This window comes from Malurus melanocephalus, unplaced genomic scaffold (assembly GCF_030028575.1).
Source record: "Malurus melanocephalus ecotype Western Australia unplaced genomic scaffold, MMel_1.1 scaffold_509, whole genome shotgun sequence".
NCBI classification, from domain to species: domain Eukaryota; kingdom Metazoa; phylum Chordata; class Aves; order Passeriformes; family Maluridae; genus Malurus; species Malurus melanocephalus.
The window spans coordinates 351,421-374,962 of NW_026623741.1; the positions used below are offsets into that span (position 1 = coordinate 351,421).

A 23,542-nucleotide genomic window follows, 5' to 3' on the forward strand; every position below is an offset into this window, starting at 1 on the left:
CCCTGCTGACCCTCATTGCTCCCTGGTTCCTTGTCCAACACAAATTCATCCATCTCTGCCTGCACCTGCAGCTCCTGCCYTCCCCTCTTTCCTTAGCAAGAGCCCTCAGAGGCTGCAGAGAGAAACCATCAGGGGAAGGGGAAAAGCAACAATCCCTTCTAGAGGCAGAAATGGTTGTCTCCTCCATCCTGGTGGCCCTGGAGACTCTGCTCTTCCCTGGTGCTCAGCTGCTGCTGCCTCTGCCCAGGTGTTCCTGAAGGAGAAGGCCAAGGAGCTGCTGGAGCAGCGCTGGGCACAGAGGCAGAGCTGGGCTGTGCTCACCCTGCAGAGGAAATTCCGGCGCCTCCTTCAGCGCCGGCGCCTCCGCGTCCTCCAGGAGAAAGTCACGCTCATCCAGGCTCACTTCCGAGGCTACCAGGCAAGGTCAGCAGCCAGGGGACAGCCAAGGGACAGCCAGGGGACAGCCAGAGAACAGCCAGGGGACAGCCAGGTGACAGCCAGGTGACAGCCAGGGGACCGCCAGGGGACAGCCAAGGGACCGCCAGGGGACTGCCAGGGGACAGCCAGGGAACAGCCAGGGGACCGCCAGGGGACTGCCAGGGGACCACCAGGGGACAGCCAGAGAACAGCCAGGACAGCCAGGGGACCGCCAGGGGACCGCCAGGGGACAGCCAGGGGACAGCCAGGGGACCGACATTGGACCACCAGGGGATTGCCAGGGGACAGCCAAGGGACCACCAGGGGACTGCCAGGGAACAGCCAGGGGACAGCACTTTGGCCTTGCCAAGGGACAGCCATGTGGGGATGTCCCTGCCCAGGCCCCTCCTCGTGTTTGCTCCTGGCCTGCTCCCCGTGTGTTTGTGTGGCTGATGTTTCCCTGTTGACCAATTCTTTTGTTCTCTCRTCCTTCTAGGAAGCGTTACAGGAGGCTGAAGAAGACGTTGATGCAATTCAAAACCATGATTTTGATCTCCAGACCTTTGGTTCAAAGGAGGAAGCGCTGCCAGGTGATGAGGTGTACAGGAGGAGCTGAGCCCYGAGCACAGCGAGCTGGGGCTGGGTGAGGCCAGGGCAGGGATGGCTTTGGGATGGCCCAGCGAGATGTCCTTGACTCTCAGTCTGACAAAAATGCAGTCAGGTGAAGACACCAGAGAGACCAGAGCTTTCTGTCCCTCAGAGGCACTCAGAACTGCTGTAGGTATTGCAAACACGGCTGCTCCGTGGGTCTGGCTGCTCCCTCAGGCTGCCCCACAGAGCTGAAGCTGTAAGGAGTTGTTCATTTGGCTCTTTCCATTGTCCAGCTCAGTTTCTGATGGTGACTGAAATGCAGGATKTTTTCAGTCTGCAATGATCCTCCCYCGATCCCTTACAGCTGCTCAAKCCCTCYTGRAARTCAAGAGGTGCAAATCTTGGGGTGWGAACAGGATGGCAGCCTTTTGAGAAGATGGAAAACGCTGTGCAGGAGAGAGCCATGGTCCTGTCAAGTGTGTACAATATATTTTTCACAAACTGTTAGAGGAAAAYTTGAAACAGGAAATCAGACCGCTCMTCCTCAGAGTAGCAACAAACMTCCCMYRKCTGTCAGTGACACAGCAGTGACCCAGCACAGCTCCTGGCGTGGCTGTGGGCACGGTGGGACACAGGGTTGAGGACAAAAAAAATCACCCTCCTAATTATTATTACTGAATGATACACACTTGGTTATGCAGTTCATAGGTCTCATACTTGAAAATTAAAGCTTTTATTGACTTGTCTAATGTGTTTACAAATTAAYACATCAAACTCACAGAGGTGCCTCCTGTGCTGCCATGCCCAGAACACCTCGAGTTTCTGTTCCGTTTCTTACCCTTCCCTCTTGGACGGGGTCCAGCTGTTCCCTCTCCCAGGTAACCACAACAGTGCAGCCTTTTTGGCTCCGTTTCCGTTCCTTCTCTGTTTGTTTGCTGAGGTCTCTGTTCATGCAGCGGCAGCAGCAAAGGTCTCAAAGTTCAGCACCACACAGTTCCTCCTTCCCCCCGCCCCGCAGCCCTGCCCTTCGGACTTTMGCTTGTCACTGTCCTCCTCAGCCCAGCCCTCATCACTCCCACACAGTCACACTGACAGGCAGAGGGACACAGGCACAGAGCCCTCCTTTCCCACCTCGGAGCGGGACTCAGGTGAGTGATGGGGCTGGGGAACCACAGAATGGATGGGAAAGGGCAGGGCTGCCAGGGAGTTTAGCTTTTGGTAAACTGCCTCCCGCCTGTCTGAAGGGTTTGATGCATCCCTGCCACCTTTCTGATGGGTTTGGTGTATCCATCCTGCCTGTCTGAAGGGTTTGGTGCATCCCTGCCACCTTTCTGATGGGTTTGGGGTATCCCTCTGTATTCCTCCAGCCTGTCTGAAGGGTTTGGGGTATCCTTCCCACCTTTGTGAAGGGTTTGGTGCATCCCTCCCACCGTTCTGAAGGGTTTGGTGTATCCCTCCTGCCTGTCTGAAAGGTTTGGTGCATCCATTCAGCCTTTCTGATGGGTTTGGGGTATCCTTCCCACCTTTCTGAATGGTTTGGTGCATCCTTCCTGCCTTTCTGAAGGGTTTGGTGCATCTCTCCCACCTTTCTGATGGGTTTGGTGTATGCCTCCTGCCTGTCAGAAGGGTTAGGTGTATCCCCCCCTATCCCTCCCACCTTTCTTGAAGGGTTTGGGGTATTCCTCCACATCTCTCCAGCCATTCTGAAGGGTTTGGTGCGTCCCTCCCTTGTTTTTGATGGGTTTGGGGTATCCCTTCTGCCTTTCTGAAGGGTTTGGTGCATCCCTCTCACCTTCCTGAAGGGTTTGGTCTCCGTGGCCATGTCCATCTGTCTATGTTCAGGCTGTTACCGTGTGTTCTGGTGCTGGAGGAGGCAGGTGGATGTTTCTGGCAGCTGCTGAGTGCTTTTGTGCTGATCCACACCAAGTGCTCAGCGAGGGAGGGTGTGGAAGGATGCTGGGCAGGGCTTCAGGCTCTGGCTGCTGTGTCGTGCAGGGCAGGAGGTGTTTGAGCCAAGCTCAGGGCTTTGCCCCTTCTCAGAACGCTCTGTGGGGTCCCAAAAAGGCTCTGTAGCTGTTCTGTCATTTTATCTGCTGGAGCAGGGCCCCAGCCCCTGCCCCTCCATGGCATCTGCCCCCAGAAGAGCTGGAAGAGGCTCCACACTCCATCCCTTTCCACTTCCCACCCTCCATCCCCTTTTCATCTCCTAACAGCAGGAGTTAGAGGAAAGGAAACAAAGGAGGAGATCCCAGCACAGAGAACAGTCCCAGCCACGGAATGGTGAGTTGTCAAACATTCTGGGAGGGTCTGAGATCAAAACAAGCCAAGCTCTCCAGGTGTTCTCCCTCCCTGGTGCCTCCTCAGCTCAGATTTGCTGGGGAGCAGCAGAACATCTGGAGGGGGTACCCAGTGTGTGGAACCCAGTGCAGAACACAGATCTGCTGGGTATAAAAAGGGCCTTCTGACTCAGAAATATCTCAATTTTCAGTGTTTCCCAAACTCTGGGCACAGCCAGGCACCGTAAAACTGTCGTGGGCAGAGCACTGTGTTTGTTCACAGCACTGGACCCCGTTTCAGAGCTGGAGGGAAGATTATTTCTGATGATCACATTCTACTGAAGGGTGGGAATGAGGCAGTTCTGCATAAATATATTTATGGAAGATGTAGTAGAGGAAGGGATGTCTGACAGGCTCCATAACACATTCAGCCTGCACCAACACTCCTAATTAATGCCATTATTTGTGTGCCTAGACTGGGCACACATTTGCTCTGGTGCCTGTACCAAGGGACTCTTTGACTTAATTGACAATTGACATAATTAATTACCAATTGACATAATTCACAATTTTGTACAGATTTGTCAGTAACAACAGGAATAATTAGCACTGGGTGCTCTTGTATCACCTGCTCCTCAGGTCTGGATCCAGAATTGTAGAATTTCACGGTCCACTCCCTGAATGCACCACTGAAAAGCCAGGCTTGAAGTCAAGTATCTTCTCAAGAGCAAAATCAAACTGATCAAAAATGCTGTGAATGTGTCTTTAAGTTTTATATGGAGGGAGATGTCAGAATAATGTGCTGGTGACAAGAGGCTTTACTATGCAGATCTTAAAAAAAAAAAATTCAAAAATCCCAAAAGCTCAGGCTTTGTGTCTTTGGCTTGGTTTTAGAKGGCCTTAACCTGAGTAGTTCTGTCTGGAAAGACCTGAGCTGACACACCATGCAGTGATTCTGATAAACTTAGTGGCATTGGCCCATTTGCTTCCTACCCTGCAGCAGTGCAAGGTGCAAACCAGTGAGAAATCAAACCTCATTAGCCAGATTCTCATCTGGATTACCCAGGCAGAGATCGGAGCTTCCTGAGGAACCTCCAGCATACACCGAAGATCAGAGTCAGGTCTCTTTTTATGCTGTAGCACTTTTGGATACTGAAAAATTAACAAGATAAATGTCAGGAGAAGGTGCAGGAGGAAAGAGCCTTTACCCTCCAGCTGCAATCTCTACTGTTCAATGTGCCAGACTTGTTAGGAACGAGGGATGAGTCAAACAAATCTGACTTCCCTGTCATTCCCTCCATGGCAGTGGAGAATTTTTTTTTTATTTAGAAAGGATTTTTTTTTTTTTATTTAGGAATTTCCTAAACCAATCACCTTCCCCTCCTTTGCTGCCCCGTGTCACGCAGCTGTGCTCGTGTGATACCTCCCCGTTTGCAATGTTCTGAACCTGCTGGGGTGGCAGAATTCTCTGCTTTGGCTCAGGTGCTCCATCCCTGTCCTGGCAGCTTTTCCAAGGCAGTTTCACCCAGCCTCAGCCCGCGTTTTGCTGTGGTTCCAATGCTGATTTATTTCTCTCTGCAGGACGTGGGGCTGCTGGAGATCCCCGCGGAGCTCGCAGCCCTCCTGCGCTTTGTGGAAGGTGAGAAATGCCCCTCTTGGCCTCCTTTTCCTCTTCACGGTGTTTCCTTGTTTGTATCAATGCAGGTGTTTGTTCTCCCTGCTGCCTGTCACTGCTGTGGATTTGATTTATTGTCATTGCAGTGTAAACATGATAAAGGCAAACAGGACAATGCGTGWTGTTTCCCCACATGGCATGGAGGAAAAACAACTGGGCCAGGGGGCAGAGCAGCAGGTTTAAAATCAGTATTTTTGTTCATTTTTCAGCTCTTTTTTTTCTGAGCTGGTTGGTGCAAAACTCTTTAGTCAAAGTGATGTGATAGCAAACTCCTAATGAGCCCAGRTCTCTGGCAGGGATGAGTATCTGGGTTTGAAGAACTTAAATCCATCTTTTAACCATTCAAAAAAAATCTTTAAGGAAGTTGGAGGTGAAGAAAATTGCAGTTTTGGCAATTTCAAATAAATGTTTGTAGATTTCATTAAAAATTACTTCCTCAATRGGAATTTGAAAATAGAAGGAAGGAGAAACAGAGTAACAATTTGATGGTGGAACAGTGTAGTAACTCAAGTTGCAACAATTTATCATCCCAAAGATATAACAATATAATAACTTCATAATGTAACCATATAACAAGGTGAATATTTGTAAGTTTATCAACTTAGGGACGCAACAACTGTTTTCAAATCTCCAGAATAGCACTAACTGCAGGAATTTCACCAGCTGCTGACCTGTCCTTGAGCATTCWGATATTTGCAGTTGTGTTTCCTCTGTGCAATGTGAATATTTAGGGCTGAGGCAGGATTTTCCTCTCAGTGGTGTCAAACCCAAAGCCAGCTGTGCCCGTGGCCTTCCCTGGGGACAGGGAGGGGACAATGAGGCACAAGGGTGCTGTGAACTGGAGCAGCCTGTGCTGGGTTCCCAAACTCCTCACATCTCATGGCACAGGGGCTTTCAGCTGCTCAAACAAGAGCCAGAGGAGCTCAGGGAGCAGTGAAACYGCTGGAAATGAAAGAGGATGGGATGGAAACAGGATGGGAGAGCAGCGGGGGACACGTTGGGAGAGAGAGGAATGCACAAAAGCTGTGCTGCATTGAGAAATCCCTTCACTGGGGGATGTTTGCTCCTCTCTCAGGGTGATAAACCCCTAATTGCAGACACCCCTCATTTCCTTGTTGGCTGAACAGTTGCCAGCAGGATTTCTGCACGGGCTCAGCATTTCCTGCTGTGTAAACGCTGCAGAACAGACCAGAATCTCCCTGGGGACAAGAGTCTGAAGGATCAGAGCTGTCAAATCCCCCTCCTGAAGGGAGCCCTTGTGGTTTCAGGGTGGTGATGCTGTGCTTGCCAGGGGCTCAGGGGCAGCAGGGCTGGGCTGGGTGTCCYTGGGGCTGCTTCAGGAGCTGCAGGRTGAGCTGTGAGTGCTGTACCCCAACCCTCCTTCCCTGCAGGTCGGTACCGAGCCCAGGCCAGCCAGATAACRGAGACACAGCCCCCAGAAGTCAAGGTCAAGGATGACCTTTCCCTCCCGCCCAACATCAACAGCCACCCCTTCTCCTCCTTYGTCAAATCGCACTTCCAGGTGGGAAATGTTTTAATTTCTCTTCGTGCTTCCCCTGGGCACACACGCAGGTTCTGGCAGCACCAGGAGCAAACATTTCTGTCCTCCTGTTCCTTTGCAGAAGCCAGATTTCCCTGCCCCTGGTCAGCCTCTGCAGCAGCCCTTGACCCAYYTGGGTGCTGAGCACCAGGAGAGCGSCCTTGAGATCAACAAATTGGTAAGAGATGTCRTTCTTGGCCTTGCTGGAGAATGTTTTGATGGTTTTATATGAGATGCTGGTGGTGGATACTGTTTTTACAATACCTGGAAGGCTGGAAAAGCAGAATAAATTGCTCCTTCCAGGCCCTGAATAGTCTGAGATCACACACAACCCCTGAGGATTGCTGTGTTCTTGGAGAGGCACACACCAGCCACAGATCATTCACTGGGCTCAGAGTGAATTGCCTGGTGAATTCAGAATTTGGCAGGACATAAAGGAATCAGACTGCTTTAAAATCAGATCCCAATATTCCAGACTCACTAGCAATGATAAGGACAGTCTGTCCCCTCAACCCCTTACTCATCCATCAGTCATAACAAAGTTTTGTTTAACCCAGATCTTTTCTGTGATGCGGTTTATTGCAAATATCTTGATTGCATCTCGGGCTCACAGATGTGTCAGTGCCCAACAGGGGACAGTGAACTGTTGCACAAAGGCTGGAAAAGGGCAGGGACTTTGTCATCAGGAAAACTGCACCTGGAACCACACCCTCACCTGCAGTGTTTGCGTGGAGGGGACGGTGTCATTCTGACTCTGCRGATGTACAATTTCTTTATATTTCTTCTATATTCTTCTCCATATTTATATTTTCTTTATATTTTTTCTTTAAAGTGGTYATATGGTGTTTGAAAATAGAATGAATCTCCAGGTACTTTCTAAGTAAATCTGGTAATCTTTTTTGGGAATTACGTAGAATTAAAATAAGCCCATTAAGGAAGTTAATACCTAAAAGCAGTCTCTTGTTTTGTCCTCGTGATCCCAATTATAGAAGAGCATAAGCTTCAATAAAAYCTTGTGAATAGGATTGTGTTTAAGCAGAATACTATTATTTTTCTAAAGATCAAAGGCAGTTTTTCTCCGTTGCTAATGAAGCAGGGATTTGCTACAAAGAATTCCATGAGAACTAAACAGCCACCATTCCCTGTTTATCTCAGTGAATCTCTGACATGCTCAGTACCATGAACTGTTTTTAGAAGTGTTGTTACCCTTAAATGTTCTTTCCAAAGCTGTTCATTAAAAAAAAAAAAAGAATTAATGATGTATTGAAGTGTAGAGGATGAAAGAAATCATTCTGAACCTACGGGTGAGAAATACAAACTAAAAAGGCTCTGAACCTAAGGGTGAGAAATACAAATGAAAAAGACATTGTAGATATTGATGTGCATAGCCAAGAAGCTGAGTAATTTCTTCAGGGAGTGTGCTGAGACACCACATCCCACACTGGTGTAATATTGGTGTCTATTTACACAAATATTGGTGTAATATTAACTGCACCAAAGGCTTTTGCACACTCAGTGGGCTCAGCAGCAAATATCCTCTGGTGATTTACTCCTGTCTGAGCCCTGCCCGAGGGGAAATATTTTGCCCAAGAGCAAATTCTGAGTCATAACTGAGGAGAGACTGAAGTCACCCTGACTTTTAGTCAGGATCCAATCTCTGTTAACGTTGACTCCCAAATTCCCCTGCAATTTGGTGGTGCACAAAACCCCGAGGACAGACCCCAGTGTGAGTGTTGGCCACTCAGGCTCCCTCAGGTGTCTACAGCCTCCAACACCACAGTTTGGGACAGAAGCTTACAGCTCCAATTCTCTCTTTTTCCCTTGGGATCTTTCCAGATTTTGCGATTTATCGGTGACAGGAGCCTCCGTGGCTGGCAGGAGGTGCTCCTGGGCAACTACATCGCTGGCAGAGGTTTGAGTGATGCTGCTCTGCGTGATGAGATCCTCAGCCARGTGGTGACCCAGACCTGGAGGAATGCGGACATGGAGCGCAGCCGGCGGGGCTGGGTCCTCATGGCCACTCTGCTCAGCTGCTTCAGCCCTTCACCAGCGCTGGAGAAACCTCTGCTGAAGTAAGAGCAGGAAAAAAAACCCCAGCCAGGTTTGTGCTGAGGGATGAGCAGGTGCTGAAGGTGGCTGTCCTCCCCAGGTTTGTGTCGGACCATGGCACCGAGGGTTACAGCGCCKTGTGCCAGCGCAAGATGCTGACGGCGGCGCAGCGCCCGGGCACCGAGCCTGCACCCTGCAGGGCTTACCCTCCCACCCAGCTGGAGTGGACAGCCAACCAGAGGAGAGGCAAGATGGTGCTGGACGTGCACGCCTTCAATGGTAACTCAATTTTCCACCCTCACACTGTCTTTTGGTCTCTAAGGAATTTTTCCAGGCAGAAATCAGCATTTGGGGGAAAATTCTCTCTGCTTAATAGAGTGATCAGAACACTGTTTGCTGGTGCAGCCATGGGGGATATAAGGATCTGAATTTAGACCCAAAAATTGTAAAGTCTGGGCCTGGTGGGACCTGCTGCTCAGGCTGAGGGGTGAGATCCCCCTGAGTTTGGGGTGTTCTTGACAGAGGGTTKTTCTGGCTGTACATCTCTGTGGGGTTCGTTCTCCTGTTACCCATTACAGCATAGCCCATGCTGCAGTGATTTGTTACAGGGRTTWTCTGCCCTTCTCCCTTCCCAAATATTGCCTCAAGCTGCCTCTTGAGCAAGCTGCAGCTCTGTGAATGGAGCACAGAACATCCCTGCTCTTGTGTGACAGTCCAAGCACACCAGGGTTCTCACCTGTCCTGTTGGAAACACCAGCCTGTGCCATCAAATATCCCAGATATTTGGGATGTGAATGTGTCCACGTGGAGCCCTCCCTGAGCTTTCAGTCCTCCCATGACCCTGCTCAGGGGGGGTGGGATTTTCCAGCTGGGCTCTGGCTGTGTCCCATGGGATGTTGGGGTTGCTTTGGGAGGCTGTGGGTACTGACCTTGCTCTCTGTGCTAGAGGAGAAATTCTCAGCTGAGGTGGAGTCCTGGATGACTGGAGAGCAGTATGCAGCCTGGATCCTGAGTGCAAGGTATGCCAGAGGGTGGGAGAAGGTCTGGGGGTGTGAGAGGGGCTGTCACCAGCCCTAAGGGTCAGACTGATCGGGCTGGAATTTACATGGTCACACATGGAATAGTCACTCCTTATGCATTCCAGTGTGCTCCTTTTTTCAACCTTTCATCCCCATCCCTGTGCAAAAYCAGTGGGCTTCTTTAGGAACAGAGGAATTATGGTGTGGTCAGTGAGAGCAGCTTCAGAGAAAACATGAAAAAAAAAGGAACAAATCTAGAGTCATTCTAATTTCTTCCCTGAGCTTGGGTATTTAATGGTTGATTCACACCCTAAATCTAAAGGGCTTAAGCCAGGATGGACAGGGCATGAAGAAACTGGATGTGATGTTTTCTTTCCTCACCCTTTCCCCTGCCTGCCTGGATGYCTTTCCTGCACCAGGGGCTGTGACAGGAGGACTCGAGGCTGGTCAGTCTCCATGTTCACCGGCAGCACATGGCAGGATCTGCTGGGCTGTGACTTTGTGCTGGACCTCATCGGAGAGATGGAGGAGACCAGCAACTTCAGCAGCTCCTCCCAGCCCCGCACCGAGTACCCCATCGCTCCAGAACGGGACAGGAGCACCCTCCAGACCTCTGACCTGGACATGTAAGCCACGTCCTGCCCCAGCACTGCTGGCCCTGTCACCCAGCCCCTCCTCTTTCAGCTCTCTGGTCCCCATCTCCTTTCCCCCAGGATCCCTCCTGCTCCAGGCATCCAGGCGCCCGCCTTCCCCCCGCCCAGCCTGCCCCCAGAGCTCRTCGGTCCCCACCCAGGTGAGCTCCAGCCCAGGGTGACCCTGGAAGGGCCAGATGGGCCCAGGAAGGGGGTCAGAGCTGAGGGGGAGTTGGGGGATTCTCCTTGGGGCAGAGGTCTGCTCTGAACCGTGACTGACCGGGAAGGTTTCTCGCCTGCCTTGTCACCAGCTCTCTCTCTGCTGGCAGATTCCAGGTTCAGGGATGAYCTGAGGACCCCTGTAGGATTGGATCACTACGTGGATGATCTCTTCAGCCCTGTCCTGCATCAGGGCTCCCGAGGATCTGTAAGTTCCCTGATGTTCCCTCCCCTCTTCTCTCTGCAGCTCCCCTTTCCCTGTGAGCCCTTCAAGCTTTTCCCGGCCCGTTCACTGCCCCTGCCCAGCTCAGATGTGCCTTTGGATGTCTCTCCCTCTGGGAATTCTGTCTCTCTGAGCTCAGATAACTGTTTTGGGTTTTTTTTTTTCTTTTTTTTTTTTTTTTTTTTTTTTAATGCAGGATATGGATAACACGGAGATTCTCAGCAGACGCATGAAAGGAGGTGGGAAGATTGGACCCACACAGAGAGGAATCTTTCCTTCCACAGGTCTGTCAGGGCTTGGGGACAGCTGGGAACATCTGGGACTCTGGGAGATTCAGGGAGAACGGGTCAGGGAGCCCCTGAAATGCTGATTATTGCATGGGCTCAGCTGGCTCATGGTGAGCACAGGGCTTTAGCATGGGCTGCACTCCTGAGAGATGCTTTGGGGAAGGTGTTGGGAAAGGGAACCACTTTGCTGTGTTTCTAATTTCTCTTTTGAGCTGGTCTGGGGCCCATACAAACCCTTGTAATTCATGTGTCCACCTCCTGCTCACCTCGTGCTTTCACAGAGCTGMTGCTGCCTTTATCAGGGTGGTTTTAACCTTTCTTATTCCTTCCTTCCAGAGCTTCCCAGCATCTGTAGCTATTCCTTGGGTTAGTAAGTGTGAACCCTGAAGGGGTTCTGGTTTGTGTGTTTGTTTTTTTTGACTTTTCCTCGTTTCTGTGGAGTTCAGACCCYGGCATTTGCAGCAGGGTGGAGTCARACACCGGTGCATTCATGGCACTGACAAATCTGCATGGTGGGGACACACCCAGCAGTGTCAGAAAGGTGGGGAATGTGCAGTCCAGTCATTCCTGAGACTGGGAATGCTTCTGGCCATTGGAGAGGCTCTGGGACATGACAAGCCCTGTYACAGATCACTGTCTGAAGCCAGTTTGTCACTTCAGTGGCTCCTCAGCTGATGAGGGATGTGGTGGCATTGCAGGGCTGCTCTCCCTGGTGAGGACACTGTGATTCAGCAGATTGGTGCTGGATCCTCTGAGAGCCTGATCCCCACACCCCTCACTCTGCTGGCTTTGCACTCACTGGGGTTTGTTTGTGACCCCATATGGGACTGAACTGCTGAAAAAAGAGGAATTCCTTCCTGCCCACAGCTCCTTCACAGGGCACACAATGCCATGCAGGCCGGGACTCGTTCATCCCTGCTGCAAAGAGACCAAATGGATGTGACAGCCCCAGCTCCAGAGATCTTTGCCCATCCCTCAAGAGAAACCCTCCCCCTGTAATTCCTGTAATCAATCAGACACAGGCAGGAATTATTGATAAGCCCAATCACGAAGGATGGTGCCGTGCCAAGCCAGGCTAGAGAAACAGAGCCTGCATACTGTTGTTAACAGCACATTTTTCTCAGCTTTCCTTTTTCCCCTGAGTTTTGCCGTGTCCTGCTGTGGCTGCTGCATGTGGAGAGCCCCAGCAGAGCTCTGTGGGGCTGCTCAGGGTGTTCTCACCTGGGATTCCCCAAAAACACCCTGAGCTTGCTCTTCTGCCTCCAGGCTTCCCTGGAATGACCCAGGCACCGGTTTACCAGCCCATGGTGGGGATGCCAGCAGCCATGCCCATGATGCCCGGGGCTGGCGGGGTTGCACCTATGCCAGGTGGGAGTGGTTTCAGTCACTGAGAGGGGATGGGATGGGATTTATGGGATTTATGGGATGGGATGGGATGGGATGGGATGGGATGGGATGGGATGGGATGGGATGGGATGGGATGGGGTGTCAGGCATTCCAGTGTCAGGTGAGGGGCTCGCTGAACGCTCCAGGCTGACGCTCAGGCTCTGTGGGAAGGATCACCTGCAGCACTGTGCTGATGTGTGTGTGTGTCTCCCCCAGCCATGGTGATGCCCCAGCCCATGATGCCCACTGTGGATCCCAGCCAGCTGGCAGCTCAGCAGCAAGCCTTCATCAACCAGCAAGCCATGCTCATGGTGAGTGCCAGGGCCCGGSAGCTGGGGAGGAACAGCCACAGTGAACCCCACAAACTGTGGGGTTTGTGCTGTGCTGGGGGAGCCCAGCTCCCCTCCTGCTCCGTGTCTCTGTCCCCATGTGCTGGGTGAACCCTACAAGGTGGGATTGTTTCAGTCTGCAGCAYTGGGACACTCTGAGCCCCTCTGTGTCCATGGGACACAGTGGCACTGTCAGTGATGAGCAGCAGGGACAGCAGCAGGTCCTGAGAAGGTTCAGCTGCAGTTCCCAGGGGGTTTGAAGCTGGGGTTTGCTGGAGGTGCAGATCTGCACTGTTCTGCCCTCTGTACAAAGCCCTGTGAGTGCAYRGCAGCCCCAGGMTGGCAGCAGAGCCTTTGGGGTGGTTTTGGGGGTTYTGCAYCCTTGGCCAGGTGGGAGAAGATTCCCTGGGCACACCTTATCCACACGAGGGAATTTGTGGATGTTTTGTGATTGCCAGTGAAAGAACAGTGACTGATGGCTGGGTTTGTGTGCCCTGAGCTCATGGACACTGCAATTCCCTCCCCCAGGCCCAGCAGATGACCCTTCAAGCCATGAGCCTTTCCCAGCAGCAGCAGCAGGAGCAGCAGAAGCGACAAAAATCTCTCGAGAGCTCGAGGCCAAGAGCCTCAAGCCCAGCACGAGTCTCAGCCCCAGCCACGCTCCCAAAACCCAAGAAGCCTCCCAGCAGCCAGGCAACACCACCAAGATCTCCAGAGCCACCAGCCAGGGCAAAAGAGCCGGTATGAGGAGCAAACATTTGCGGGGAATTTGGTTTGAATTTCGTGTTTGGTGTTTGCTCTGCTCCCCTCCCTGCCTGGCCGTGGTTTGGCAGAGAGCAGAGCAGAGATTTGTGCTCAGCTGATGATACTGAGACCTTCCAAAATCTGCTGGCTGAGTCTTTAAAGGGTCAAACCTGGGGTGGCATTTGCTCTGTGGAGGTTTGGCTGCTGGGTTGGCCAATCCATTTCCAGCTGAGCTGGATTTTTTCCACAGGGAAATTAATTTCTCTGAGTTCTTTATCTTCCAGCAAGCTGTGTTGGGTCTCTAACACAATCCTCCTTCTCTGGGCTTGGCTGAGGGTTCCCTGTATTAGAAATTAATCTGTTGGAGCATCTCTCCTGGATGGGGAGAGCCTCTAGAGCAGAACTTTTCGAGACAAAGCCACCCCTGAGYTGAAGGTGGTGCTGAGTGAGTTGTGCCCTGCCTGCAGGATTATGGCCCCAYGGAGGAGGAGCCCTCCAGCAGTGAGGAGGAGGAGGATTATCCTCGGGAAACTTTCCAGCAGAAGAGAGAGTTCTTCCAAAAGATGGGTGAGCATCTGCCACTYTGGGAATTCCACTCATCCTAACCTCGCTCTGCAGGCTCCCTGGCATGCCCAGGTGTTCCTTTCTCCCTGCCTGGAACCAGYTGAACCCTTCAAGAGCTGCTGGGCTGTGTTTTTTGGGTTCTGGTTCACCTGGCTGCAATTCAGATTGTGAGGTGTTGTGGGGCCAGTTCTGGAAATCTCCAGGCCTGTGACTGCCACATTCTCCCTCACCTCTAAAAAAAGCAAATTTTTGCTGACTGAGGCACGGGGGGGAGCTGTGCCACCAGTGCCAGATTTTGGGTGTGGGTTTGGCTTGTTCAAGTCCCCCTTTCCATGCAGGAGAGCAACACATCCGAGTGAAGAAAGTCAGACCCAGCAAAACCTGGACTCCTCCAGCAAAACCCCAGCCAAGGGAGGAGGAGGAGGAGCAGGAGAGGAGGAGAAAAGAGGAGCAGGAAAGGAGAAAAAAGGAGGAAGAGGAGAGGAGGAGAAAAGAGGAGCAGGAGAAGAGGAAAGAAGTGAAGCCTGTCCCTAAACCAGAGCCAGGTAAGATGCTGTGCATGGGAGACCCAGGTAGGCTGACAAGAAGGAACTTTCCASACACATCAGGCCAGGATTTAGGCAGAGGAGGAAAGGATCTGGCTCTCATGGGAGTCTGCATCTTCACAGCAGAGGGGAGAGAGCAATGTGTGAGCTGTGGGCAGTGGGATCCCAAAGGAAGGCCACAGCCAGTCAGCCTCAGGGTGAAAGAGGGAATTTCACATGAGATAAAGGGATTTCTCCTGTGCCTTTGCTGGTCTGTTGGCTAAAATTGTGACCCCAACAGCTCCTGCCACCCCTGTGCCACCTCCTCAGCCAAAGCCAAAGAAGGAGACGCCAAGAGCCAAGAAGGAGCCGCCCGTGGTGAAGCCTTCGGGTCCCGAGTCCCGCCCTGCCCCGAGCCACGAGATCGGCAACATCATCAAAATGTACCAGAGCAGACCACCCCCCGAGCCCCAGCCCTTCGAGCCCCTCAGGTGAGAGTTGGGACCCCTGTGGGCACGGGGAGGGGGTCTCAGTCTCAGCTCCATCGTGCCCAAACCCCGTAACGCTGTCCCCTGTTCCCTTGCAGGAGGGCTCCCAAGCCGTTTATAAAGAGGAACGACCCCAAAAATGAAGCTCTGGCCAAGCTGGGAATGATGAGCTCCTCACCTCAGCCACCAGTGAGTCCTCTGCCCTGTGCTGACCCCAAGAGCTGAGTAGGGAGAGCCTGTGCAGCTCCTCCCAGGGAGCTGATTTCTGCTTAGCTTGTGAGGTTCTGGCAGCTCTCACCATGGCCTTGCCCAGCCTAGACTGAGTTCCAGTCTGTAAAATCACCTGAGATCCTAAAAAAAAGGCTCTGGAGCACAGAGTCCCATTGTAGGATGTTTGAGGCTGATCTGGAGCAAGCAACTCATGTTCTCCACATTTGACACCGAAGCCCTGCCCTGTTCACATCCATTCTTTCCCTTCCAAACCAGAGGCTTTGATGTCAAATGCTCCTCTGGGTTGGGCTGATCTCCACCCTTTTGTAGGTTTTGTGTTGGTTTAAGGGCCGTGGTGTCCCTGTTCACACTGACCTCGGCTGCAGGGCTGGGCTGCTGGCCTGGGCTGGCTCAGAGCCCGGGGGGCAGAGCTCACAGGGGCAGAGCAGAACTGCCTCGAGTGGTTTTTCTGTCCTGCAGCCATCTCCYGTGCCTCAAGAGAAGAAAACCCCTCCGCCGGTCAAGCCCAAGCCGAGCTCAGCCTCCAGCTCCATCAAGGAGAAGCAGCTGCCTCTGCTGTCCATCTTCAGAGCAGAGAGTGCCCCTCCAGCTCCCCAGAGCCCTCCTGCTCCCCCCGTGCCCCCACCGGTGCCCGAGGAGCTGGGCAGGCAGGAACCCACGGGGAACGGTGAGTGGGGCAGGGAGGGGCTGGAATCAGGACAGGGACAGGGACAGAGCTGTCACCAGCCTGAGGGACAGAGCTGTCACCAGCCGGAGGGACAGAGCTGTCCCCAGCCCAAGGGACAGAGCTGTCACCAGCCCGAGGGACAGAGCTGTCACCAGCCCGAGGGACAGAGCCTGAGGGAGCTGTGACAGGGCAGAGGAGGCACAGGCAGGGCACAAATCCTGTCACCAGCCCGAGGGACAGATCCTGTCACCAGCCCGAGGGACAGAGCTGTCCCCAGCCCAAGGGACAGAGCTGTCACCAGCCCGAGGGACAGAGCTGTCACCAGCCCAAGGGACAGCTCCTGTCACCAGCCCGAGGGACAGAGCTGTCCCAGCCCGAGGGACAGATCCTGTCCCCAGCCCAAGGGACAGAGCTGTCCCCAGCCCGAGGGACAGATCCTGAGGGAGCTGTGACACTCCCTGGGACAGATCCTGGGGGGTGTGGCACTCAGAGCTGTGGGTGATCACACRGAGGTGTCACAGGTCCAGCAGCCACCACGGCACTCCCAATCTCTGATTGTTCCCTTCTGAAAAATGCAGCTAAAAATAGCAATGTTCTTCGGGCTGCAGCCTTATCAATGTCCACCCCACGACGCTTTTATTGTTTACCTGAAGCGTAATTACCRAAGTGGTAATTAGTGTGTGGACTTTAGACTGGGGAGGAATGGGAAGCCTGATCTTTCACCTGACARAGCTCTGGAGGGATCTTAGGGACGGGCTGAAATATAAAATCAGGCTGGCAGGAATTAGGGGATGCTTCTCAGAGGGAGACTGAGCTTGAGAGACCTTAAACACTCAAAGAATGTTTGGATGCTGCCCACTTTAAAAAGCAGAGTTAATGCTTCTATAGTTTGGAAGTGTTGTTCAGTCCCAGTTTTGCCTCTGATTTCAATGGGAGCCTGGATAATTCGTTTCATTCTTGGGATAGCAAAGTGTTTAAAGCTGTCTAAAATTCCCATCACATTTTGTAGTGGGTAAAGGAGCAGTCAGTCAAACACATCATGAAGGGCTCCATCCTGCAGCAGCTTCCCTGCAAAAGAGAATTTCCCCATTTGCTTCTCCTCTCTTAAAAAATGGTTCTTTAGGAGATCCCGTGAAAGTAAATAAAAGTAACTGGATTAGCCTGAAAAATCCCTTAATGGAACAGGGTTATAGAAACAGCTCGAGTATGGGAATTACTACATTTCTTGTCTAGGAACTCTGAAGTTTTCAGAGTTTGAGGTGCTGAAGTGAAGACATTTTTGAACAGTTGCCTTCAGACCCAGCCTGTCTTTAACAGATCTAAAGAAAGACAACCCAGTGCTGGTTTTGGGTGCCCTTAGCCAGGACCTTGCAGCCTCCAGGCTCAGGGGAGAACTTTTCTGTCCCTTCAAAACCTTCAGCAGCCTTTTCACAATGACACAAAGTGAAAGCTGTGCCTCCAACCTCCRGCCCAGGGGGAGGATTGTCCACGGGAGGCTGAGTGCTGCCAGTGCCTGCTATGAGCACTGAACTCTGTGGCTGATACAGGAATTGTAAATGCCACCAGAAATCCTGGGAATGTCTGGTTTGTGCTCACACCAGCTGGTCACTGACCTTCAGGAGAGTCTCTGACAGGAATATCCCATCAGGGACTGTCCTGTTTCTGCTGGCAGCTCCTTGTGGGTGGACAGGACCTCGTGGCCCTCACAGCCCACCCTCAGTGCCCTCTCTCCCCACAGACTCTGCTGTGACAGTGGCAGGTGATGATGGCATCAAGACCCAGCTGTACAAGCTCACCACCAGCGTCAGCTTCTCCTACGTCGACCCTGCCTGGAAAATCTTCCTGCGCAAAGAGGTGCAGCTCCTCAGCTTCTTGTTTTCAGTTTGTGAAATGAGAAACTGGCCCCCAAGCCTTCCAGGCAGGGCTAGGGGAGAGGAGAAATGTCTGTCAGTGCAGCAGGAAAGCATTTTTGTGTGTTTGTTTATTCGAATGGCCCTGAGGGTTGGCTGGGGAGGGGGAAGCTCATCCCATCTTGGGTTAAAAGGGTTTTTTTGGTCACAGGCACCCAATGTAAGAAAGAGCACAAGTGAGGGGACACAGACACAGGAGCTGGAGGAGGGGATCCTGTCATGGTCTGAGTCCTGCTCTGCGTTGCTGGCACTTGTGCCTCAGTGTCCCTACCTGTCCTTTCCTTCCCCTGGAGAGCTCTGAGAAATCTCACACTGAATTTACTGTTTCCYGGTGCTTTCCTGTTAAAACAGCACAAATGTGTTTAAAATCAAATATTTGAGAGTGTGCTGAACCCACCAGGGTTCATCCCTTGGTCTCACCACTCAGGTTTTGGCCCTTGCCTCCTGTCCTGCTCATAKTCASAGTGTCTCCTCGCTGCCTGTCCTTSGGGATRAATTCACCCCTGTCTGGCAGCAGGGATTGAAAACCATCCCTGGGGAGGGAACTTCTGCTGCAGTAACACCACTGTCACCCTCCTTTTGCAGGTGTTTTACCCCAAAGAAAATTTCAGCCAGCCCTACTGTCTGAACTTGCTGTGTGAACAGGTGAGCACTGAGTGTGGCTCGAGGTCCCTTGTCCCTCTGGGGACAGAACACTTCATAATTACATTACACAATTTTCCTTCCATCCATCCCAAGCAGTGCAGTCTCTTCTTCAGATCCATCCATCCATCCCTGTTCCCTCCTCTCTGAGATTCATTTTGACAGCCTCAGATGCTCCAGCACAGCCAAAAGTGGCTTTTGCAGTGGAAATCTCTGTGTTCCCTCTGCAGATCATCCGTGACACCTTCTCYGACTCCTGCCTTCGGATCTCCAGGGAGGAGAAGCGCAAGATGAAAGATCTGCTGAGTAATTAACAGCCCCACCATCCCTTCCTTCCCCCCTGAGTCCCCCCTGAAATGAGAAACTGGCCTCCAAGCCTTTCAGACAGGACTTGGGGCAGAGGAGAAATGTCTGTCACTGCAGCAGGAAAGCACATTTGTGGGGTGCAGTGTAGGGGTGTTTGTTCTTTCCAAATTACCCTGAAATTTCTCTRAGCCAGAAAAACTTAGTTATTGTGGGGAGAGGAAACTGAAGCCCAAGGATAGGGTTCTCATTTTCATTTGTTTTAAAATCCAACTGTCATCTTTGACATCAGCTTTATGGAGAAAAGGATAGAAACCAGAAGCTGACTGGTGTGTGAAATTGTCCTTTTCTCTCTGCAAACCATGYTCTGTGTTTTTGCTGTGCTGTGAGCACTGAGGCACTGCTGGGAGTGAGTCCCTGCGAGTATTTTTCTGATCAAGCTCTGTTTTGCCCCCCTGCCAGTGGAGTTCCGGGTGGGCAACAATGCCAAATCCATCCAGGAGGACGGGATAAAGAAGAGGATTGTGGTGGCCGCTCGGGATAACTGGGCCAACTATTTCTCCCGCCTTTTCCCAGTCCAGGTGAGGCTTTTGTCTCTCTCCAGCCCCTGGGTTGCTCCAGCTGTGGCTCCAGTTCTCCATTTTTGTCCCCTGCCTGGCCACACCGCAGTGATTCTGCACTCCCACACCTCACAGGGTGTTTTTGTGGGGTGGGATGGGTTCTCCGTGCTGCCCTTCCCTTACAGGGGGAGAAGGGGAGCGATGTGCAGATCCTGGGTGTTTCTCACCGGGGCATGCGGCTGCTGAAGGTGGAGAAAGCRGCCGGGTACCACCCTGAGCACCTCAAGGTCCTGCGCAGCTACGGGTGAGGAGGAGGGCTCTGGGGAGTGGGGACGGTGTGTCCGGCATGTGTCCAGCTGTGTGTGTGGTGTGTCCAGCTGTGTGTCCAGAGTGTCCAACCATTTGTCTGACGTGCCCAGCCATGTGTCCAGTGTGTGTGGCCATGTGTCCAGTGTGTCCGGTGTGTCCAGTGTGTGTCCAGTGTGTGTCCAGCTGTGTGTCTGGTGTGTCCAGCCATGTGTCCGGTTGTGTGTCCAGTGTGTCTGGTATGTCCGATGCGTCCAGTCATGTGTCCATTGTGTCCGGCCGTGTGTCCAGCTGTGTGTGTGGTGTGTCCAGCTGTGTGTCTGGCCATGTGTCTGGTGTGTCTAGTGTGTCCAGCTGTGTGTCCAGCGTGTCTAGCCATTTGTCTGATGTGCCCAGCCATGTGTCCAGTGTGTGTGGCCGTGTGTCCAGTGTGTCCGGTGTGTTTGGTGTGTCCAGTGTGTGTTCGGTGTGTCCAGCTGTGTCCAGCCGTGTGTCCGGCCATGTGTCCAGTGTGTCCAATGTGTCTGGCCATGTGTCCAGAGTGTCCAGCCATGTGTCCAATGCATCCAGTGTGTCCAGCCATGTGTCCAGTGTGTCTGGCTGTGTTTCTGGTGCGTCCGGTGCCTGGCAGGGTGCGGGAGCCAAACCGAACGGGGCAGCTGAAAGCCCCGAGCTGTGCTGCGCTCTCTGGGGCTGTCCCAGGCCAGCTGTGACTCTCTGACCCTCTATCGAGCCTGGCTTTTCCTGTTCCTCCCTCCCTCRTGCTCTGCTCACATCGGGCAGTGCTGGGGTGAGTCAGCCCCGTGTGCCACCCCAGGGAGCTCCTCGGGGTGAGAGCCACGAGCTGCTGGGGAAAGGCCACCATGGAGCACACTGAGCTTGTGTCCATCCCCCATCCTTGGAATGGGCTCCATCCCCACGTTCTGCACCCCAAGCTCTGGCAGGAGTCTGAGCACTCTGCCTTGTGTTCCCAGCTTTGCAGAGGTGCTGTTGGTGGAGCTGAAGGGCAGCAGCTCCCTGGAGTTCTCCCTGAAGACAGAGCAGCTCATCCTGCACTCTCCAAAGGCTCCGTGCATCAAGGCCATGGTGGAGCTGTTCATGGAGGAGCTGAGGCAGGTGAGGCACAGCTGGGGCACAGTGGGGAAGGAGGGAGGTTTCCTGATGGACCTGAGAGTGTCCATGGGGTGATCTGAGCCCTTCACATCCTTGGGTTGAGATCTGACCCAAGAATGTCCATGGGATGATCCAAACCCTTCACATCCTTGGGATGATCCAAACCCTTCAAATCCCTGGGGTGTGATTGGACCCAAGAGTGTCCATGGGATGGTCCAAACCCTTCACATCCTTGGGATGATCCAAACCCTTCACATCCTTGGGTTGAGATCTGACCAAAGAATGTCCATAGGATGATCCAAATCCTTCAAATCCTTGGGGTGTGACTGGACCCAAGAGTGTCCATGGGGTGATCCAAACCCTTCACATCCTTGGGGTGGGATCTGACCTGGCCACACCTCTCCCCAGGACACCAACTACGTGGTGGCTCTGCGCAGTTACGTCGTGGATGACAAGAGCCTGCTCAGCTTCCACAGGGGCGACCTCATCGAGCTGCTGCCCATGCAGGGCGTGGAGCCAGGTGAGGGGCTTTTCTGGGGCCAGCAGGGCCAGGACCAAGGTCCTGCTGGATCCCTGGGGCCTGAACAGAGGAACACAGGGTGGGCTGGCACCGTCACCCTCYAGCTCTGCCCTCCTCCCTGGTTCCAGCTGCCCTGGTTATAGGATATGGATGTTAAATGGATCTGTTACCTCGGGTTGCAGGAGAACCTGGGCTGCTCTGCTTTGCCAGTGGAGAGCTCCAGTGCTTGTTTCTCCAGGCAGCTGCCCTGGTTCCTGACCCTTTCTCCGTGCTTTCTCCAGGCTGGCAGTTCGGCTCCACGGGCGGCCGCTGYGGTCTGTTCCCCACCAGCCTGGTGCAGCTGGCTCCAGCCCCYGACTACCTCAGCACCAGCATGGACCGGCGGGCAGAACAAAGGAAGAGCATGAAATCCTCCCCAGAGAGCAGGAACACCAGCAGGGAGGTGAGCTGGCCTGGGGAGGAGCACCCAGGGGACGTGGCTGGGGGGGCACAGGGAGGGTGGGCAGTGCTCAGTCCTTGCAGATAAAACACTCAAACCCATCACAGTGTGGGAGGGGAGGCACCTCGAACAGGGGAGGGCTGGCAGCTGGGAACACACATTGCAGCTCCTCAGCTGGTGTTTTAGGGTGGGTTTGGTGCTGTCCCTGCAGAGTTCTGTGCCCAGCCGGACGTCAGAAGCCAACAGCACCATGCTGGTCCCTGCTGGTGACCATTACACCATGGCTGACTTTGCCAGAAGCTATTTCCGAGAGGCTCAGTCTATGTGAGTGCTCTGTGCTCATCCCCAAATGGACCTGGGCAGTGTGGCCCACACCAGGGCACTGCTGTGGGTGTTTCTGGGGTGCATGTTCCCTCTCCTCTGTCTAGGCAGGGCATGAAGAGGGTGTCTGCTGACAAGAAGAAGGTGGCTGAGCTGGTGCGGCACACCAAGGTGAGCTCAGCCTCTGCCCCTGGCCACAGCTCCTTGGACAAGTGTGGGTGTCCCCTAATTWGTGTCCCTCGGGTCCCTGCTGAAGCCCAGCTCTCTGTGAGCTCCTCATCCCAGTTTATCCCGATGTTCTGGCCCCGCAGGTCCCGATCCAGGAGTCTCTGCTGCGCTACTCGGACAGCGAGCTCAGCGAGCTGGCCACCAAGAACTTCCAGAGTGAGCACCTCCCTGGGACCCAGCCCTGCAGGGGGGATGGGGTGGCCCTGGTGGGCAAACAGACACTGTGGGGCTCAGTGGGGAAGGGAAACTGGGTGAGGAGAGCCCCTCCTAAGGTGTTTCTGCATTAATAACCACCCGTGTKAATGCCTTATCTGGGCTTACCTAAAACAGAGGCTGGACAAAATTGAGAGAATAAAAGCACTTTGTTTATTGCAGGGCCTTCAGGGCCATCCAGGGCAGTCCCAGCCTAGCCAGGGGCTGCACCCACAGTGGACAATGGCTCACGGGTTTTTCACCCTTTCTCACTTTTGTCCATTTGCACATCGGGGCTGAATCCTCCAATTGCAGCTGCAGCCAATGCAGTCAAAAACTCCAACTTGGCTCCCCCAATTCTCTGCTGTTTCCATCTCTTGGGGCCTGGCACAGGGAGGTGTCCTTGGGTTTGGGGCTGCAGAGGAATTGTTTTGTGTGAAAATGGGAGAGCAGGAGCTCAGCACTGTCTGTGGAGTCTGGAGTTAAACACTGAAGAATTCCAGGGTTACAGAGACATGGAAATAGAGAAACTGAAATCCTGAGGCATCAGTGTCTTTGCTGAGAGCTCCAGCAAAAGGGACTTTGCCTTGAGTGCAAAGAGCCCAGAACAGCCTGCCTGGGCTGTGGCTGGCTCCACRTGTCCAGTGACAGCAGAGGAGTTTCCAGAGCTTTTCCCAGCCCCACGGCAGCACCACCCCAGCTCAGGATAAAGGCCAGGCTTTGCCTTGCAGCGCTGATGAGGTTCATGGGGGATCAGCCAAAGCACAAGCACCACGGGAAAAGTGAGGCCGAGTGCGTCTATGAAATCCTTCAGGTGTGTGAACTGCCCCKGGGAGAAGGGCTGGAGCACCAGGGGAGTGGAGGGCCTTGCTGGGAAGGGAAGGAGCAGGGAGAGCCAAAATGCCACCTCCTGCATGGGGRTGGGAGCTGGAACAGATGGATTAAAAACCAAAGTGGGGAGGGATTGCATGGAAATGGTTTTCCTGGGTATTGCTGTCTGGCTGAGAGCACAGCCTGCCCCTCCTCTCTCCTTCTTGGAGCCTAAATAGCCCTACAGAACCCAGGCAAATCCCAAATTTTAAGGCAAACTGGCAGAGCCCTGAAGTTGGGAGAGGAAGGGCACAGAGATGACCTGGAGGGCTCTCTG

The 23,542-nt window shown here is 53.2% G+C and overlaps 1 protein-coding gene across 1 annotated transcript in view; it reads left to right on the top strand.

The window, feature by feature from the left end:
• Positions 1-264: 264 nt before the first annotated feature.
• The window catches only part of MYO15B (myosin XVB), a 29,472-nt gene continuing 6,194 nt past the window's right edge, over positions 265-23,542 (top strand). The window contains exons 1-32 of the mRNA XM_057381413.1: positions 265-423; positions 914-1,007; positions 4,866-4,923; positions 6,351-6,481; positions 6,582-6,677; positions 8,336-8,571; positions 8,649-8,827; positions 9,495-9,567; positions 9,987-10,193; positions 10,281-10,360; positions 10,529-10,626; positions 10,838-10,925; positions 12,195-12,296; positions 12,531-12,625; positions 13,172-13,384; positions 13,855-13,954; positions 14,290-14,496; positions 14,777-14,966; positions 15,062-15,152; positions 15,654-15,912; positions 17,615-17,715; positions 18,357-18,416; positions 18,644-18,719; positions 19,179-19,297; positions 19,462-19,580; positions 20,557-20,698; positions 21,104-21,215; positions 21,497-21,657; positions 21,866-21,978; positions 22,083-22,146; positions 22,287-22,359; positions 23,127-23,209. Coding sequence (XP_057237396.1) covers positions 945-1,007; positions 4,866-4,923; positions 6,351-6,481; positions 6,582-6,677; positions 8,336-8,571; positions 8,649-8,827; positions 9,495-9,567; positions 9,987-10,193; positions 10,281-10,360; positions 10,529-10,626; positions 10,838-10,925; positions 12,195-12,296; positions 12,531-12,625; positions 13,172-13,384; positions 13,855-13,954; positions 14,290-14,496; positions 14,777-14,966; positions 15,062-15,152; positions 15,654-15,912; positions 17,615-17,715; positions 18,357-18,416; positions 18,644-18,719; positions 19,179-19,297; positions 19,462-19,580; positions 20,557-20,698; positions 21,104-21,215; positions 21,497-21,657; positions 21,866-21,978; positions 22,083-22,146; positions 22,287-22,359; positions 23,127-23,209 — 3,789 coding nt within the window. The 5' untranslated portion in view covers positions 265-423; positions 914-944. The remainder of the gene's footprint in view (positions 424-913; positions 1,008-4,865; positions 4,924-6,350; positions 6,482-6,581; positions 6,678-8,335; positions 8,572-8,648; positions 8,828-9,494; positions 9,568-9,986; positions 10,194-10,280; positions 10,361-10,528; positions 10,627-10,837; positions 10,926-12,194; positions 12,297-12,530; positions 12,626-13,171; positions 13,385-13,854; positions 13,955-14,289; positions 14,497-14,776; positions 14,967-15,061; positions 15,153-15,653; positions 15,913-17,614; positions 17,716-18,356; positions 18,417-18,643; positions 18,720-19,178; positions 19,298-19,461; positions 19,581-20,556; positions 20,699-21,103; positions 21,216-21,496; positions 21,658-21,865; positions 21,979-22,082; positions 22,147-22,286; positions 22,360-23,126; positions 23,210-23,542) is intronic.